This window comes from Xenopus laevis, chromosome 9_10L, assembly GCF_017654675.1.
Source record: "Xenopus laevis strain J_2021 chromosome 9_10L, Xenopus_laevis_v10.1, whole genome shotgun sequence".
Taxonomy (NCBI): domain Eukaryota; kingdom Metazoa; phylum Chordata; class Amphibia; order Anura; family Pipidae; genus Xenopus; species Xenopus laevis.
In genome coordinates, this window is record NC_054387.1 from 54,430,411 (window position 1) to 54,450,062 (window position 19,652).

Genomic DNA, 19,652 nt, shown 5'->3' on the forward strand with positions numbered 1-19,652 from the left:
AGGAGAAAATCCCGTAAAAACCCTTTTTTTTTTTTTTTTTTTTATGTATATAAAATTTTTTATATATATATATATAGATATATGAGGCAGGGGAATCGGCCTCCGTTAGACAGAGGTATGGCTGAGGGAATTCTCCAGGCACTGTGTTCTGCGGAGAAAAATATCAGAAGTATGAATGGGGGCCCAGTGGGTCCATCTACTCAAGAAGTATTAGCCATAGCATGAGCAACAGAAGCAAAAAACCGCCCAAGCAGCCTGTAGCCTGTTCAGAGGCATAGAGGTGTTATAGATGTATAATTATATATATACACAAGGATATAGATATAGGTATGATCATCATTGTATGTGGGTGTAAGCATATGCTTTACCAAGTGCGCCACCACGGCACCTGTGTATAGTCAGAGCCCAGCATAGAATGGCAGAAGCGGAAGCGCAGGAGGGAAGCGCGCGTGTAGCTGTGAGGAGAGGAGAGAGTGCGACAGGGATATAGAATGGGCCAGTGGCTGTGATCGCCGTGAGATAAAAAACAGTACCTGCAAGAAGAACTGTAGTAGACTGCAGCGTCGGCGTGTAGCAGGGCGCGTCTGGCGGGAAGAGCTGGGCGGAAGCGGAAGGATGCGATGGAACGCAATGCGTTCCACTAGCGAAAGGGGCGCGCAACCCGAACACAGGGAGGGATAGAGAAGGGCGGGAGGGGGTGAAACGCATGCGTTCCAACAGAAAAAATGGCAAAAGAGCCAGTGTGCAGACAGCAGAGAGGGTGTAGTGAGTAAAATAAAAAAGAGAGTACTCACCAATAGAAGGTTGCCAGCTGAGTTGTGCCCTGTGGAATACTTCCCCTAGGAATAAGAGACACACATATAAATATATATATATATATATATATATATATATGCACAGTTGTGAAATATATATCTATATATATATATATATGTGAGCTGTTATACACCCGGGTGGATGTATACCGCTGATGCAGACCTCCGTAGAGCGGGAAAGCAGCGTAGGGGGGTGAGGAGCCAGCCTGCAGACCTCCGAAGAGCGGGAAGGCTAAAGGGCAGATAGTATGCAGCTGGAGAGGCGCTTGAGTGAATCAGTGGCCCCTGTGTGTGTGGCGTGACCTTAGGCCTGGGGCCCTGATCAGTGCTCCAGCCACAAGAAGTGAAAAAAGCGTGTCATCTCCTTCTGAGGACACTAAAAGAAACTGAGGTTTGTAGGAGGAGGCAGGGGATGAAGCCCAGAGCAGGAGGAGGAGTCTTATTTTGCAACATAGTGTCCATCTCCAGCTGCAGGATCTTCATCCCCACGGTGCCTGTGTCCCCCAATTAGGCAAGAGAAACATAGTGTATAATATTTATAGCTGCTTGTTTAGTTAAGCTTTAGTTCTCCTTTAAATAAGGCCAAGCGAGAGGTTCCCGTGCTCATGCCTATGTTGATGCATCTGTACAAAGCTAAAAAACTGTAGGAAGAACTCCAGGTGCTCCACCTGACACCACAAGAAAGATGTAACTTTCTTTCTTGCTCCTCCCAGTGTTTGTAGACAGCCACTGGGACCCCCACTGGAGTTCCAAAAATAAACTTAGGAACAGTGTATCAAAGTAATTGAAATATTATGTATTATTTTGCTCTGCACTGAGAGGAGCACATAATTGAAGATCAAGCTGCACGGGTAAGTCTTTTCCCACATTCTGCAGGTTCTACATGAGGGTCCAGTAAATGGAGAGCAGTGTTCAGAGCTGAAATTAGGGGTAGCCACAAGAGGCACGTGCCTAGGGGCAAAGCTTGGGGGCGCCAGGCACTTACCTTATATGCAGCCTACCCCTAGTCCGGCAAGTGTTACAACATTGAAAAGTGGGCGCGCTCTGTGAAGTCAAAGTGCTTTGCGCAGGACCACGCACGCGCGCCCTAGGCTGAGCACAATTACGCACCCGCGTCCTCTGTTTCGCATGATTACGCACGAGCATCCTCGGTTGCGTGCCCTTGCGCACAGCTGCAACTAGGGTTGCCACCTGGCCGGTAAAAATTATACTTGGTGCCAATGTTATTAATAGGAGAAAACGTCAAGAATATAGAAAGGCCGGTATTTTTTTTCCAGAAAAGATGGCAAACCAAGCTGCGGTGGGGACCCAAGTTGCCAACGGCCAGCTGGGTTGCCTGGGGCAACTGACAGACCTGGCCCGGCACTGGCAGTGTAAGCTTGCATGGACGAAGCAGCCCATCCTTCACGTATGCGCAAAAAAAATTCCACAGCTGTAAGCCCCTGGGGAGTGGAACACCATATCACCCTAATTAATACATCTATAATTAGAAAAAAAATACAACTATCAAAAGCTTGGGAGAACCCCAACAACCCCCACCTCCTCGAACAGGACTAAAATGGAGTCTGGTCTAATATAGTAGGAAGGTGGAGCAACAGATCTTTTGTCCCCAGACATCTGCCCTGTGAATAAACAACCCCACCCCTCCCCTTTTGTGTTGTCCGACTGTGGCTTACAGACTGAAGGTGTCCGTAATGCAGAAGGCTTATCTGTGCACTGGTTATTTGATGTACTACCTTCTCCTTCCACAATTGTGCCAACGAAACGAAAAGTGTTTGTTTGCCCTGATTAGCTCAAGAAATCACTCATGTTTAACAAAGGGGAGCATACAAGGGATACACAGCACTTACTGTCTCAGATACACGGTGCCACCCAAGCATTGTGTCCCCCAAAACTGACTGCAAGAAAATGAATGAACAGAAAATCCTGTTTTTACTTTCAGGTAAAAATGAAAGACAGATTCACACAAATAAGTTAAAAATCTCAGAAATAAATAGTGCAAATGAAGCAACTGATTTTCCGTACAAATATCTGCATCTGATGGAGGGCAGAGACTCCATGCCGCGTCTGGCTAAGGCACTTCTGATTTGGCGAAGAGGTCTCTGGGGGAGAACATAGAATCACAAATGTCATCGTCCCGCAACTTCACTGTACATACGCATGGATTATAACATGGCATGTGGGTAGGGTGTAAGCTTGAGGCACCCCAAGGATCACAGTGATTACAGTGCATAGATGTCCAGCCTACCCACCCTGCAGCCATTTCACTGGCTTAAACTGTAGTTCATCAGCAGCGGAGGTGTGGGCACAGGTGTCTTACCTGTGGGGGTAATAGTGTATATTTGTGTTCTCCCAACTTTAAACTGCGCTATTAGTGTCCATAATTACATTTTGGGCCATACAAATATTTTCTCTTCTGTTCATTGCCCTTCAGCGGCTGCTTGCAGTTATTGCATGCATTGGCTTTTGCTATAGTGAAAGGAAGCCATCTGCAGCCTTCTCTTCAGTCTCTCGGCCTCCAGCTCACGGAAGAAAGCGTCCTCGTCTGTTCTGACGATCATCTCTTGGAGGTCCTGGATCTCCTTTTCCATCTTGCCTCTGAGCTCTCTCTTTATCTTATGCAGCGTCTATAAGAAGCAATAAAAATGTCTGGTAATCTGATACCCAAAATGTCAACCCCTTTCCTACAAGCAATATGCTACAATAGATTTGAATTATCTAAAGAGATGACAATGCATCTCGACCCTTTCCTACGGAGAGATGTCAAAATAAGTTCTAGGTTCTGTCTTAAGACCCTTTCCTAAAAGGAGAGTTCTGGTTGGCCATCTCAAGGAAAGACTATATCCTTGACCGAGAGTAAACTTACTTTAGCCTGAGCCTTCTCCTGAGCCTGGATCTCCTGGCGTTCATGAGTGACAGCCTCTGCCAGCATGGAGAACTAAAAAGGCAGAAGGATAGTTTGAAGGATTTCAATGACAATCTTTTAAATAAAATCACATCACAAAATGAACCAGGTAGAGATGAGCCAGGCAGAGTCTGCCTACCCCAAGTTTCTGTCCAACACACCACTAACCTGGTCTTTATAGTAGTTTTCCATGGAGTCCAACTCATCTTTGTGTCTCTTTCTCTGCTCTTCCCGTTGCTCCCGGGTGTATGTGCGAATCTCTTGCAACCTCTCCTTCTGCAGCTCCAATCCCTCCTCAAATAGCTTCTTAAAAAGCTATGGAGATTAATAAGGCACAATAGTTTGAGCATAATGTCACTTATGACATTCAACTTAATAATACTACGAGTTTTTGCCACCAATAATAATAATAGATATGGTGAGCAGAGACCTCAACTCTGAGATAGCAGTGTATGTAATCTACTTAGACTTTGATAAAGCATTTGATACAGTGCCACACAGAGAAGGTTACTGGTTAAATCAAGGAATGTTGGCCAGAGTATTTGTACCTGGATAGAGAACTGGCTAAAATATAAATTACAGAGAGTGGTGGTAAATAGAACATTTTCTAATTGGACCAGTGTTGTTAGTGGAGTACCGCAGGGCTCTGTACTAGGTCCCTTGCTTTTCAACTTGTTTATTAATGACCGGGAGGTGGGAGGTGGGCATTGAAAGTACTGTTTCTATTTTTGCAGATGATACTAAATTGTGCAGAACTATAGGTTCCATGCAGGATGCTGCCACTTTGCAGAGTTATTTGAATAAACTGGAAAACTTTACAAGAAAACGGGGTTCAATTGTGATGAATGCAAAGTTGCACTTTGCCATTTAGTGTATAACTTGCATTTATATTATTTCTGTCAGTGTGTTGGGGGGTTTAATTAATTGAGAAGGATCTAGGGGTCTTTGTAGATAACAAGTTGTCTAGTTCTGGGCAGTGTCATTCTGTGGCTACTAAAGCAAATAAAGTTCTGTCTTGCATAAAAAAGGGCATTAACTCAAGGGATGAAAACATAATTATGCCTCTTTATATGTCCCCGGTGAGGCCTCATCTGGAGTATGCAGTGCAGTTTTGGACTCTAGTCCTTACTTGAAAAAAAGATACTTGTGAGGGGACATGATTACATTTTACAAGTACATTAGAGGACATTGTAGACAAATGGCAGGATCACCGTACCAGAGGCCACCCCTTCAGACTAGAAGAAAAGAACTTTAATTTGAAGAAACGTAGGGGGTTCTTCACAGTGAGGTTGTGAAAAACACTGCCGCATGATGTTGTGATGGCTGATTCTGTTAATGCTTTTAAGGGTGGCTTGGATGATTTGTTGGACAGACATAATATCAGATGCTATTGTGATACTAAAATCTACAATTAGTATAGATATTGGTATATATGGGTGTATGGAGGGGTCAGTGTGTGTATGGCTTGGAGGGGTTGAACTTGATGGACTTTGGTCTTTTTTCAACCTGATGTAACTGCACTGCTATTATCTCTACTGGCATAAAATATTGCCAACTGATCCCCTGGCACCTTCTGTTTAATACAAATATTTGCCCAACTGTTCTTCCTGATGTGTTTATCACGGTCAGCTCCTAGGCCTGACCCACTAACAGGGACACCAGAATCTATATATGTTACCTGTAGGTAATCAGGATGCGATGTTTTGGCAAATTAGATCTACATTTAACAGTAGCAGCATGCTACACATTTCAACACTATTGGAAACTTTATATTTAAATGTCTGCAAAATTTCTGTCCAGGGGCAATGCATGTTATCTGTATGAGGGACTTGTGAATTTGTTTCACCTTGCTGCTGGCTCCTACTAAAGCCCAAACATTAATACCTTAAATCGACAGACATACCCGCTCTTCCCTTGTTCGGGCCCGCATCAGCTTGGCCCGCAGCTGCACGTGGTAATCCTCATAATACCTCTTGGCCCTAGCTGCCTGCTGTCGATTCTCCTTCATTTTATTCTGCGCAGATTTCTGCAGCCGAATGCGCTCCCTGAAATCCTTCTGGGGAAACCCAAGAAACGAGTGTGATATATTACAGCTAAACTTTCACACCATAGGATAAAGCTGCTGTAGATCCAACATGGTGTATCTGGACAAATGGAAGCACTACTACTGATACATATTTTATATATTCAAATAGCTGAAACCAAAAGTATCTGTGTGTGATCGTTGTGGTGCCATGCTATATGGATCATTTAAAAATGCACCAAAACCATCACGACGACTTATTCATAATCTGTTACTGCTTTTGGTGGAAGCCCCCACCCCCTGGGTTGTAGGTTCCCCCTGGAGTACAACTGGTGTTGCAGAGAATGCAGATAGGCCTCTGCTCCCCTCTTATACTGACCAGGCGCTGGTTCTGGCCCTGCTCTTTGCGGATAATATCAACAAGAAGATCGTGTTTCTTCTGTGCCTCTTCGACCTACAGAAACAAATTAGGGGTTCAAGTGCATGTGGGTTTTCTCTTTTTCTAATGGATGTTAAAATTATATGGTTTCTGTTCAATTGAGGGAGAAAAAAACGGTTCATGTGAATGGTTTTGCAGACTGGTCCTTTTTCTACACAGCCCAGACTCTGAGTACTGGACTGTGTGAGCATGAAATTATGGGAGACAGCCTTTCCTATACACATAGCCACTTACCTCGGTCTGCAGCCTGCGTTCACTGCGGTCGTCCTCTTGTGAGGCCCTAGTGAGGCGTTCCACTTGCGACATCTGACCATTCCACATTCGCCTCAGTGTGTGTGGGGAAATCTGAAGAAATGGAAATTCATCCAGCAGCTGCGGGAGCAGATCATTTTCCTTTATCTTCACTGCAGGAAATAACAAAAAATAAATTGAATAACCTACACTATTATCAGCAGCCACCTTGTCCTCTAATAGCGAGACATTCTCTCCTTCTTTGCCCAATATGCCTCCATGATAGAAAAGAAAAAGGCATGTTCTGCCAGCACTTACTCCGTGCTGCTTTCCTGGGCTGGGTGCGGACAGCTGTGATCTTGCTACCCTTTGGGGTGCAAACAATTTGATTTACAGAATAAACCTTCTCTGGCTGAGACTTTTTCATTGGCTCCTTAAACATATTCTCCTCACAGTCTTCTTCCTTAGAGAGAGAAGAGAAAACAGAATTCATGGTCCAACCTTCACAGACCTTTGTCAGGGTGGGAACACAGAATTACTTACAGTCTTCTTTAATTTTGCTTTTAGTTTAGAAAGCTGAACCTGCTCTCTTTCCGCCAAATCCTTTAGGTGCTCCTCGTACGCATTAGTCAATAGCTGTGTGAGAGATTAAAGCTATCAGCTGTGCTGCTATGAACTACAGGGCATCAATTTGTATCACATCTGCAATGTTACAGGCAACTCATTCTACCCAGATATGCAACACCTCTATCCTCCTTGTATCGATCTTATACACATTTTCCACTATACTCAAACTATGTATGGGACACCCCCTTAACAACAGTCCAGGGAGAATGATGGATGGAGATGTGAGACTGGACAGTATGCAAAGTGATTTTCCTGCAGCTTTTTTATCAGCAAAAACAAATGGCCCAGGCCAGACTGGCACAAGTGGGAAAGAATGGAGAAGAGAAAATGCGACATTAAGAGAGGAGAAGTGGAAGAAGTTGCTGCTCAGATTGCTCTTTTGTACTATCTACTGTTAAGAGCTGGGCTAGCAGTGGGCAAATTGCATAGGCTGGTGGGAAATTCAAAGCTGGCCTCTGGTCCAATCAGTCCATTTCCCACACAGTTGGAAAAGTCTTAGGAAACAGTAAGCCAAGTAAAACACCCATTACTTGGTGCTTTAAAGTAGGGAAGAAGAGTGGAATGGAGAATAGGAAAAGAAAAGGAAAAATGGGGAGTGCAGAAGAGAATAAGGGAGAGCTTAAGAGTAGTAACTGAGGAAAAAAAGCACTAAATAAAGAGAGTTCTGAAGAAAGGGAGAAAAGAAAGCGACAGTGAAGGAAAACAGGAGGGAAGAAGCCAAAAAGCAAAGCACATGGAACATGACAGGAACACGTGCAAAAGTGCACAGCGTGTCAAGCAGTACCCACTGCCTTCACTGGATAGAATGTGCTTGGGTGCCAGTACCCAATCCTCTCATTGTATAGAATGTGATTGGGGTACCAGTACCCAATGCTCTCACTGTATAGAATGTGATTGGGGTGCCAGTACCCAATGCTCTCACTGTATAGAATGAGGCCATTGCACATTTCAGGCCTAGCAGCTGGGAACTCGCGGTTCTTACCCGAGACTTCATCCTCTGCAGGTCCATCTCCTTCTGAACCCCTCTCCTGATCTTGCCAGTCTCCCCCTTGGCTTCTCTGTGTAAGGCATCCTCAAACTGTGCACAGAGGTTGTGGTGGGGAGGAGACAGGGGCGTGGGGGAGGATGAGAGAGATCGAGGTCTGTTTTGATGTTTCCTTGAACTCTGCAATGCTGTGAATAAAGGGCAGGAGAACACTGTAAGAGGCAGAAGAAACGGCAGCACCCAGTACATCCCACCAGGATTATGGCAGCCATGTTGTGTGTGGTAGTCCGTGTGGTAACGAGTATTAGGCAACAGAGGCTCCTTACCCAATAGTGATGTGCACCTGACCCAATTTATACCTGTGCTCATTACGCACTTTCTCAAACATCTCGGATGGGGTGAGGCAAGTATATAAACAAGCAAGTTGGGCTGAGAAAACGGGCTCAGGTCGGGGAGCGGCTGGGCTGGTGGCAAATATGGCCTATAACCTGCCTCCAGGGGGAAATTTATCAGCCCTAAACCCATTCAACCCCCCAGGTAAACCAGGGGGTCTAGGGCCAACCAGCAAATCACTAGTACCCATGAGTCTGCCAGTCAATCAAAAGAGAGAGAAAACACACCTTGTAGCTGCTTCTTCCTGCGGAACTCCATGATACTGTCGCTGTGCTGAGATAGTTTGTCCTCTTCTTTGATCTCCCCCACACTGGTCTGGGACCCAAGCGCCTTCTTCAGCATCTGTGAAACATGCCATGGTCTTATGAATTCCTACCCACAGGGGTATAATATCAACTCACTTACCCCCACCCCCAGGGCACTTTCATTAACACTGTCAGAAGCACTGGAGAATCTCACATTAACACCCTAACCCTGGGCACTCTAACCAACAATGCCAAATGTGGGAATAGTCACGTTAATGATCACATCCAAGTTGATGCCACTAAATGACAAACAGGGAATTCTCAATTTCACAAAGAACTCACCAGGTCCAGTTCATCCAGCTTGTGAGACAATTTTTCAGACATTTCCTGCAGTTCCTGTTCCGATAGTCTGTTTCTTGCTCTCTGCACTGAAAATGGCTCCTCTGTGATGGATGATAGCATGCTGTCTGAAGCCCGGGAACTGAATAAGGCAGGAGAGCACAATGTTATCCTTAGTAAACCATGTTTCACCTTCCTCCAGCCGCCAAGGGATTATGGGTAATACCTTTAATCCAAAATCACACAATATCCAGCACGCCCCTTACAGCCAGGTATTCAGGGTTCTTTTTCCATTAAGCCAATGTTTTACACCTTGGTGCTTTGGACTATGGGTACTAATATGGCTTTATTGATACCATGACTTACTGAAAGAAAGAGTGCCGGGAACCAGGGGCAGTGTATTCTTCTCCAATTTCCTGTAGCATGGTGGAATCTGTCTCTTCTCCCTCCTCCTCTGCCTTGTCAGACACCCCATTCTCACAGTCTGAAAGGGTGCTGCGCAGGGTCATGAGGCGGATGTCAGGGAGGGTGCGGAAGGCAACTTTCTTTTGGCAGGGAGAAATTGATTTCTGCAGAGACAGAAGGAATATTCACATCACAAAGGGGCCCAAATATTTCATAATTAAGACCCCAACAGGCAAAGACAACAGGGTGAAATGGAAGAACAAATAGTACAGTACAGTAGATTAAAAATATATATATATATTTATTAAATAAAGATTTATTAGGCAGGGAGTATAGTAGGGTGAATTTATCAGGCATATCAGAGTCTCACCCCATTTTGTCCTTCCCGGGTCTCTGTTCCATCTGGTAATTTGCCAGGCCTGGAATCCACAGCTGCTTCATGTGCACCAGGCGCAGATACCACAGAGAGAATGGAAAAAGATACGTAAACAAAAAGAGCTGCACAGAAATTCTGGAGGTTTCTATGCAGTATTAACAAACGTTCTACCCAAATCTGCCGGCGCAGGTTCCATTGATCTCCGCTTTCCTGCCCATAGTAACTAATGCAATGGAGAAACATCTGTCTGCAGCAATCTATACAAAAAGCTTGTCCAAGCTTTATCCTATGCATCACTATATGTGTTGGACTACTGGTGTTTCTCATGTAAAAGACTGAACCAGGTAGTGACACAAAGTAATGCTTCATTGTTGTACTTTTCAGGTAGCCTCGGCTTTTGGTTTAACTATTGAGGTGCTAGGCAAAACCACTAGGGTTTCACTCTCACTTAAGTGTTGGCCAAACTGGAACACTGGATGCCGAATTCCATTAGATAACATTTTCATTCTGGGCTAAACCTTTGTTTGGACTGACCTGCCGGTACTAAAGATCTCTTAGGTACTAATGGGCTCAACCAATGTCTATTGTCCCTGTCTTATTTCCACCATACCTATATAGCTCCTATAAAATTAGTGCTATCTACAGTGCTTTAAGGGTACATCTGGATATCAGGTTCTCTGGTGGGTTCATTGAAGTGCAATCCAACACTGTCCAGGCCCTGTCCTAAACGCGCACACACGTTACATGCTCCAACTGTAAAATATATTGTTTGCACCATAAACAGGACACACAAGAAGGATGTAAATACTATAGCAAGATACGGGAACAGGGGATGGGGTTACGTTTTGTGGGCACAAGGCTGAATATCCCACAGTGAGGGACATGCACAGGGCTTAGGTTAGAATATGTGAATATATTTCTGCATATCCCACATGAAGGCACAGTTAAAAGGGCTGGATTTTGTGGGCACATAGCTGCAAGTCTCACAGCAATGTATAGAATAGGGCGCAGGTTTAGAATGTGGATAAAGTGAGGCACAGGAAAAGGCTGTAGCAAGAGATATGTTTTGCACGGCTTGTAAGGTGTGCTGTTAAACCATTCTTAATGTACTTATTTTTAGAGTTCAGGGACAGGAAGGACGAGGTTTGAGAACAAAGCAAAATAAATGGAGCAGAGCAAAGTTGTTGCCAATGATCTCCCACACATACACTTACCAGCAACTTGAGGCCCACGGGTGGAAGGCAGACTTTCCTCAGATACCGGCCTTAGAGAGGGTCCTCTACTGCCTACAGCTTCTCTACTAGTAGTGGATGGCCTGCCCTCTATGGGTTGGTATGGGTGATTTAGCGGGATGGCAGGCAGCAGATCCTCATTGCAAGGTCTCAATTCTGAGAAACCATTCATGGCATCACATCCTGGAAGAGATCAGAAGATCTGTGATATTTTCTGAAACTCTGACCCCTAAGGGTAAGGGCATATGGGGTGCCCCATCCTCCAAGTAGCTCCAAAGACAGGCATGGTGTTGGCCTGTGCACAGCTACTCAAGCCTATTTTGGCACAAAAAAAAAAAAAAATTATGTTGTGCAAAAATATGCATTTTCTGCCAAAATTCACTGCACACAGGCTGACAGCCGTGGAACTATACAGAGCAGATTCCCTTTTCTCAGCCTGAAACACAGAGGCTGAGAAAAGTGTATCATCCACCAAAGTGTGCCCCATGTCATGTAAATGAACTAGCTGCTTAGAAGCGCAATAGACTTAGACGGAATCATTAGCTTTCTGTCTGTCAGTAAGTGTTGGAATCTCATTTACTCACGTTCCACTACTTTGTGACTGGAAACACAAGGAGAAGAATGTGGAAGCCTCTCATCATCTTCTCCACTTTGCTGCTTTGGAACTGGCTTCTCTTCCTCCCTCTGAACATATGCTGCCCTCAAACCTAAGAGTTTTGTGAAAAATCAATTATCCCACAGAGCGACAGTTATTGTCTGTGATGCAAACAAATGACATGATGTACTGGAGAGCAGCCCATTAGTTCAGTTCTAATCAGCAGATTGATGGGAACCCTTGTACCCCAGAGGTTTACAGAATTAGACCCCTTAGATGTACTGTATTTTGCAGAAACAAAAACTAAACATATAGATATATATATAAATATATATATTGACAGAACTATCTGTGTGGCTGTGGGTGACTGCAATAGGCCCTGCCCCCCCCAAGGGGCCCAGCAGCAAGCCTCAGGAGATGCAGTGGCATGTAGTATCAGTAAGAAGATGAGGGCCCATTTAATAATTTTACACCCAAGCCAATAAGTCCTATTTACAAACACCCTAATGGTCTGATTTTTCATCATGACCCCCTTGCCCTACTCCTGTCTCATTTTCTTTCTCCTTTTTTAGTCTGCCTCTTGATCTCCTCTCCAAATCATTTCACTACTTTTTATATCTTTCCTTTTCCCTTTCCCATTTAAATTGATTTACAGTTTCAAACTTTACATTCACCATTCCCATTTTTTAAAGATTTTCCACTTCTCTTTCCAAGTTCCTCTTTTGGTTTCACTTTCTTCCCCTTTGCTCAATCCTATCTATTTCTATTTTGCAAAGCTGAAAGGGAGCAGCAGATGAGCCTACACTGCCCATTCCTGCAACTTTACTAATCAGATGTTTGTCAGCAATCTAAGCAATCAAGATAAAATGCACACTGGGAAACTTGGGCACACTGTGTGCCAGATGCAGTCCAGGGGTCATCCTTGCTCTTGGCTGGACAAAACCCTCCAGGTGGGGGGGGGGGGCACCACATTTTGTGAAATACAGTTGTAACCCACCCCCCAAAAAAATACCATGACTAGAGTAGCATACCTCTCCAGGTAAATGTCTGTGCGGTGTCTCCCAGTCTAATCAGCTCAGCGGTTGATTCAGACCCATCGACTTCCCAGGATGGAACAAATATATCCGAAGACAGTGCAGGAGATCTGCAAAGGGGGTTTAATAATGAATAAACATGCAAGTCTCTGCTACAAGAAGCCCACAGAAGACCCTTGTTGACACAGGAGGAACTTCCCGTAGGAATGATGGCACAGCTATGTCCTCACAATCCTGGTCAATAATACTAATGACAGGCCAAATACTCAATCAATGTCACAAATAGCAGCACAACTTACCCTGTCAATGGGGGTGGTTTCAGAGTGGGCAGCAACTCTTCCTGTCCCTTTGGCACCTCATCATTTTGCCTCCTTTGACTAAAGTCACGACCATCTGAATCCTCTGAATACCACAAAGATAAGAGATTGTTATGAGAGAAACCTGAGCCCACTCCTGACCAAACACGAAGGGCCATGTAAAGAGCAAAATCTGAAGAACTCACCCCCATTTTGGGAAGATGCTTCACTGATTTGTTCCGTAAGATACTCCAACAAGCCGTCAAATATTTCCAAAAGGTTTTGGACAGATTCAGTATCCCCATTCACAATGTTTTCCCCTGTGGAGAAGAACAGTCAGGGTCAGACTAAGTCAACCCCACCAGCATTCCCACGTCAGCATTTTTTATGCATATCAGACAGGCATGGGGGAAGGTTTATTAAACTGTTTATTACTGTATATAGATATCTGCCCAATACCAATTAGGGATGCACCTAATCCACTATTTTGGAATCGGCCGAACCGCTGAGTCCTTTGCGAAGCTTCGGCCAAATACCGAACCAAATCCTAATTTGCATATGCAAATTAAGGGTGGGAAGGGGAAAACATTTTTTACTTCCTTGCTTTGTGACAAAAAGGCACGCAATTTCCCTCCCCGCCCCTAATTTGCATATGCGGCCGAATCCTGCTGAAAAAGGCCAAATCCAGAACCGAATCCTGGATTCAGTGCATCCCTAATACCAATGTTTGTGCTTAATTGCTATAAGTGAAAGAGCGAGTAGCTGGAATGGAATGGTCACACTGGAAGATATGGGCTTGGACAGCAGCAGACCTTTATAGTGCCAAGTGTGTCTCTCAGTACATATCTTTCTTTTATGATTACCTGTTATATGGGACAGGCTGACTTGCAGGTAATCCAGAGCAAGCGAGTCAATAACAGACTGGACATTGTGAGCATTGGTTTCTGGATTCTGTGGTTCGGGAATCAAATCTGTAGAAATCGGAAACATTTGTTAGTAATAAGCACCAATACACAACCACTCCACTTGTTTCATATCAATAGCATTTCGTTTCAGGGAACCAGACCCTTACCTGGCACTTTCTCTCCTAAAATAGCTTCATAGAGAGCAACAAATACATGAGCATCACATTCCGACACTTCTTGGACTTGCAGGTTAATGTGGCATTTAGTTAACAATCTGTTGGCAACATCCACCCACTCTGTAAAGGGCCGAGAAACAAACAAGGGAGTGAGAATGGTAATGCAACAAATTGTGCAGCCTTCCCGATATCTTGCCTGGTGCTCAGGGACAGGGACCTGTCTGATTGCTCCCACTAAGGGAACTGGACTGGTTCAGTCTTACCCTTCAACAGGTTCTCTTAGTCCAGCAATGATAGGCAGATGGGGTTCCCTTAACCCAGGGGAGGGGTGGCAGCTGAGGGGATCCCTAAGCCCAAGGGTAACTGGCAGTCTCGGGGTGACAGACAGAGGGGATCCCCTAGCCCACAGGTGACAGAGGGGATCCCATATCCCACCGGTGACAGACAGAAGGGATCCCCTAGCCCACGGGTCACAGACAGAGGGGATCCCGTAGCCCACGGATGACAAGTAGAGGGGATCACCCGATTGGTGACAAAGGTAAGAAAGGGACCTTTCACCAGGAGGATATCGCAAGAAATGAGACATGAGATCCTGCGCCCTTTGTATGAAACTGACCTGATTCCTGTGTCCCCATACTTCTTCCGAACCAGGGTATCAAACATTAACATTCGGGGTTCCCCAAGCGTAAGGCATTTAAACCACCAAAGCTATTTGATTGGTCAGCACTCCCTAGGCCGTTGCTTCCGGATCTGACGTCATTGATCCCACCCCTAGAAAAAGCATCTATTCAGTTTCTGATTTCAAGCCACTACACCAGGAGCAGCGGTCTATGTGGCCCCCTTGTACCAGCTCGAATCGCTACTTTTACTTTTGGAACGTGCAGTGAAGTATCCGCTGCGGCACGCCTGTTTCCATGGAAGTCACTCCGAGCATAGAACTAGTTCGTTTTTATCCCTCCGCCGGCAAATAGTCCCCAATGATGTAACCGAATGCTTGTAACAGCAAGGGGCGTGGCTCGAGTAGCGATGGCGTCACGGAGAACTGAGAGCGGGAAGTAGGCGGGAAACCGCGCGGGATTCTGGGAAATTAAAGATCTTCAGCCAACTAGCGACAGAAAGGAAGTGTTGCCTAGTGGAAGCAGCTTATCAGTATACATTGAACAAAAACGTTCAGCGGTGTTACTGGAGGTTGTACATTATACTAAAAACAGCACTTTCGGTCCAGTTGTGCACTGTTGCTTCAGTCATTTTAAAGGATCCAGTGCATTAATCCTGTGCAGAATTATGAACATGAAAGGCATTGTGGGAACTGGAATCTTGGGTGCATCCAATGGCACATACTACTAGGGGTTGCCACCTGGCTGGCAAAAATGATGCTTGATGCCAATGTTATTAATAGGAAAAAATGCCAAGAATATAGGAAGGCCGGTATTTTTTCCCAGAAAAGGTGGCAACCCTACATACTACTGATAAAGGGGAGTCCTACAATGATCAGGGTTTAGTTTCCCTTTTAACTGGTAAATACTGGGGCATGGAATCACAATCCCTCTTGTATGAATAGAGACAAGGGGAACTGAGCAGTCACAGGATGGCAAAGAAGGGATCTGGTGTTGTGTATACACCCCATTTAGCTGCAAAATCCTGTGCTGCCCTAGGCAAGCCTCCCCCAGCTGCTTTTCTGCTGTCTCATGACATATCCACAGTACAGTTAGGGGCCTATTTATCATGCTGTGCAAAACAAACATCACCAGTGATGTTTCCCATAGCAACCAAGCAGATCCTTTTTGTTTTCAATTTGTAGGTGACTGTTGAAATCTAATTGCTGATCATCGTTGTTATTTTTTTCCAATGTTTTATCTAGCATAATAAATAGGCCCTTAAAGGAGAACCAAACCCCCTTTTTAATTAATACCCCCTACCCTCCATTGTCCCTGCTCCCCCCCCCCCGCACAGGATTTAAGTAGGGTTGCCACCTAGCCAATGTTATTTATAGGGAAAAACCATAAAAATAGGAAGGCCAGTATTTTTTTTCCAGAAAAGGTGGCAACCAGGGGCGTAACTACAGAGGAATTAGACCCTGCGGCTGCAGGGGGGCCCAGGAGGTACAGGGGGCCCCATGAGACTCTCATTGATGAGCAATTTGAACATATATTGGTAAAACAGGACAAACACTGGATATGTTGGGGGCCCTAAAATTAATTTGTTGTGGGGCCCAGCAACATCTAGTTACGCCACTGGTGGCAACCCTAGAGTTAACATAAATAAATACCCCTATGCCGGTAATTACCCCTTGTTCCAGAGTCAGCTTGGCGGAGCTCACAGGGGCCATCTTTAACCACTTCTGTAATCTCAGTAAGGAAGCTCCGTTTCGGCTCATGCACAGTTGGGAGCATTTCCCCATTTTCTACAACTGCGCATGCGCTGAAACTGATGAAAAAAACCGAAGCGTCCGAAGAAGACCCGAAGATTACCGAAGCGGCTAAGTATGGCCCCCGTGAGCTCTGCTGCGCTGACACTGCAACATGGGGTATTTACTTGTGTTAACCCCTGTGCGGGGGGGGGGGAGCAGGGAGGGGGACTATAGAGGGTAGGGGTTTTTATGATTTTTTTTAGAAAGGGGGTTTAGTTCTCCTTTAAGTGTGCATGTAAGGCCCATTGCTTAGGTGAGGGGTACCCATTTTTCCTTCACCTCATGACCAGTTTGCCACAAGTGTTTTGTGGGTGGGCTACTATCTATGGACACCCACCCCTCTGGAAGCTGCCACAATAGGTACGTGCCTCAGTGCCTATACTGAAATATTCAAACAATTGTATGGAGATATCCATAAACCAAAAACATCTAGAACATATTGCTGTGGTGATGGCCATTTGATTTCCTTCTTGCTATTGTAGTGTACAGAACCCCTGAGCAGCAGAGTTCCCAGATAGAGCACCACTTTATATACAGAGGACCTGGATTTGTGTTAAAGGAGACATAATATGAAAAAACAAGAATGTGCCAGTGCATTAAACTCTTTTAGATATAGAAGAAATGTGCTTTAAAAAGCTAGGCTGACCTAATAGGGGTCTGAAGCCTGTCTTTGCTTGTGTGACTGCAATGCTGTGATTTATACCTCCCAATACTTGAAAACGAAAAGAGGGACAAAAACTTGTGCCTTGAAATTTTTAACTACATCCATTTTATGACCACATCCCCTAATAACCCTGTCCATATTACAAAATATGGCAGGTTATGAAAGTTTGAACACATTTCTGGAAGTTTTAGTGCAATGTTTTATGTAATTAGTTTTGCTATTGAAGGTGAATTGCCCTTTAAGCTGCTAGTCTCAGTTCTCCCAAGAGACCTGCTTATCTTAAATAGTTACAATGATATCTTTGCTTATATTAAATTGTTACAAAAGTATCTAAGTGCAGCTGCCTCTTATTATAATGACGTTTCAGAAACTTTGTATCTATTCATTGAGTCAGTGCAGGAGATCATAGAGAAAGTCAGGACATATCGGTAAGAAACCCAGGACTGCATGCTGAGCTGTCAAAATTGTGACTGTCCTGCAGAAAACGAGACAGTTGGGAGGTATGCTGCGATTGGCTGCCCCCCTCATACTGTGTTTTTGGTAGGGACAGCCCACTCTTCATTTGAATCTCAGACACGGACCGTTGCAGATCTATAGGGAGCTGCAATAAAGGGGCCCTTTTAAATGATAATATAAAATGTACATTTTTGGCCAAAAGTAAAACCAGGTCCATATAGTATACATTATTGCCTACAAAATTGGGGGGGGGGGTAATTTTTCCTATATAGTGATGGGGAAACATATATGACCTTCCCAAATCATGTATAAAAGAGCCCTCCTGTTCCCGGGAATCCGCCTACCGTGCACCCCAATTGGTTGTGTTTGAAAATACTAATTAACCAATGGGCAAAATGGAAACTGCTGTCCAACAAGGACTGACCATTTGTAATACAAAAGAAAAATGTGCTTGTGCACTGGAAGAACAGACTGCCTAGCTCATTCTAATCTATCTGTAATATCTTTTTTATCTCTATTACCTGACTACTTACATACGTGTATGCTGAGATTTAACATCATACTCCCTGTATTATCAACTACACACAGTTCTTGTCACATGGACACAGTCCCTTTAACTCTCTGCAGCACCTTCACACAAGACGGTCAGTACAGAAAGCACTACGCTCCCACCTCAAGTTTTCTATCTTTTCCTGCTCAGTGTGGATGTCTCGCATTTCTACCCTCACTAGACATAAACCTACACTTTCAGCATTGCCTTCTCCCAGGCATGGTCACCTGGAAAATGTAATCCAAATTCCTCTCTTTGCTTCAATCCCATTCAGTTGTGCACTCTCAAACACTCACTCTATTTCCAATAAACTAACGGCCACCCATGACCTACTGTATTTATTTCCCCATGTCTCACCCTGCTAGTTTTCACTGAAATGTAGCTTACACCCACAGATGCTGAATCCCCTGCAGTGCTCATATATGGTGCTTTTCATTCACCCACACCCCTAGATCCAGTTATAGGAAAGGTGGAGGGCTAGGGATCTTACTGTTCCCACACTGTACTTTTCAGGCACAAAATGTTCTCTGTCTGACCCTCAGACCCGGATTTGTGGAAAGGCCACCAAGGCCCGGGCCAAGGGTGACAGGATGCCCGACCACATCCACATTGGTTCAGAAACACTGGGGATGCACAGAAGATACAATAGTTTGAAATTTCCTATGCGCCAATCCCCAGTGCTCTGGTCCCAATGATGAAAATTGGAGCAAATAAGATGGAGGGGGTGACAAACGACAGTGGGCCTAGGGGCGCCCGCTATGTAAATCCGGCCCTGCTGACCCTCGATAGCTATACTCATACTTTCTATCTTCAAACCTGACCTTTTTTGCTGAGACTTCTACTAATATCCCTACTGACCAACAGTTCATGAGGATCGCATATGCTGTCCCCTACTAATACCTTTAGGCTCACACAGTGGGCTTAATCCCGACACACTCTGAAGGTATTCACTTGTCACTGCAAATAATTCTAATTTCTCAACTCTCCTTTCTGATCATCATCTTTTTTTTGATGCTTGTTCTCTCCTGTCTTACAATCACTAGAACTGTAAGACAAATCCATTATCTCAGTAATGTCTTCATCACTGCCTGAAATTTCCTCCCATTCCTGCATAAATACAGCATTTAAACATTATAACACTACATTATCCAACACACTGACAAGGTAGCATCTTTCACTGCTTACCACAGATGAGCAAAACCTCAGCCTTGGCACACATCTGACTCTGTATCTCCAGAGGTGCTCTAGAACTGCAGCCCTGGCACACACACACCTGACTTGGAGCTATAGAAGTGTATAAACATCTGTTCCCTACTATGATCACCACTGCCTGACCCTCCTTCTTTCTTGCAATCCAATTTCTTGCTGGATACTTTCAAGAGAATACATACACCATTAGGAATGATATGCCAGCACCAACAGTCACACATAGGCCATTACCTAACATCACATCTGTCACACAAACACCACCCAGCTCCAATCGTGCTATGCTGTCACAATTCTCCCCGATCAATGAGGAAGAATATGTTAATTTGTTCTTCGGGAGGATGC

General features: G+C 44.6%; 1 protein-coding gene across 4 annotated transcripts; it reads right to left on the minus strand.

Annotated features, from left to right (window-relative positions):
• Positions 1–2,728: 2,728 nt before the first annotated feature.
• cep95.L (centrosomal protein 95kDa L homeolog) lies at positions 2,729–15,370 on the minus strand. 4 transcript variants are annotated; one of them, XM_018234491.2, is made up of 21 exons: positions 14,638–15,369; positions 14,013–14,141; positions 13,804–13,911; positions 13,147–13,260; positions 12,944–13,046; positions 12,642–12,754; positions 11,600–11,722; positions 10,998–11,198; positions 9,778–9,839; positions 9,369–9,571; positions 9,006–9,144; positions 8,646–8,760; positions 8,023–8,213; positions 6,957–7,049; positions 6,732–6,876; positions 6,417–6,586; positions 6,123–6,197; positions 5,624–5,776; positions 3,889–4,035; positions 3,682–3,753; positions 2,729–3,442 (listed from the first exon to the last, which is right to left on the minus strand). In XM_018234491.2, exons 1-21 carry the CDS (start codon positions 14,654–14,656, stop codon positions 3,263–3,265), a joined length of 2,655 nt encoding a protein of 884 aa, XP_018089980.1. In that variant the 5' UTR covers positions 14,657–15,369; the 3' UTR covers positions 2,729–3,262.
• Between the last annotated feature and the right edge of the window lie 4,282 nt (positions 15,371–19,652).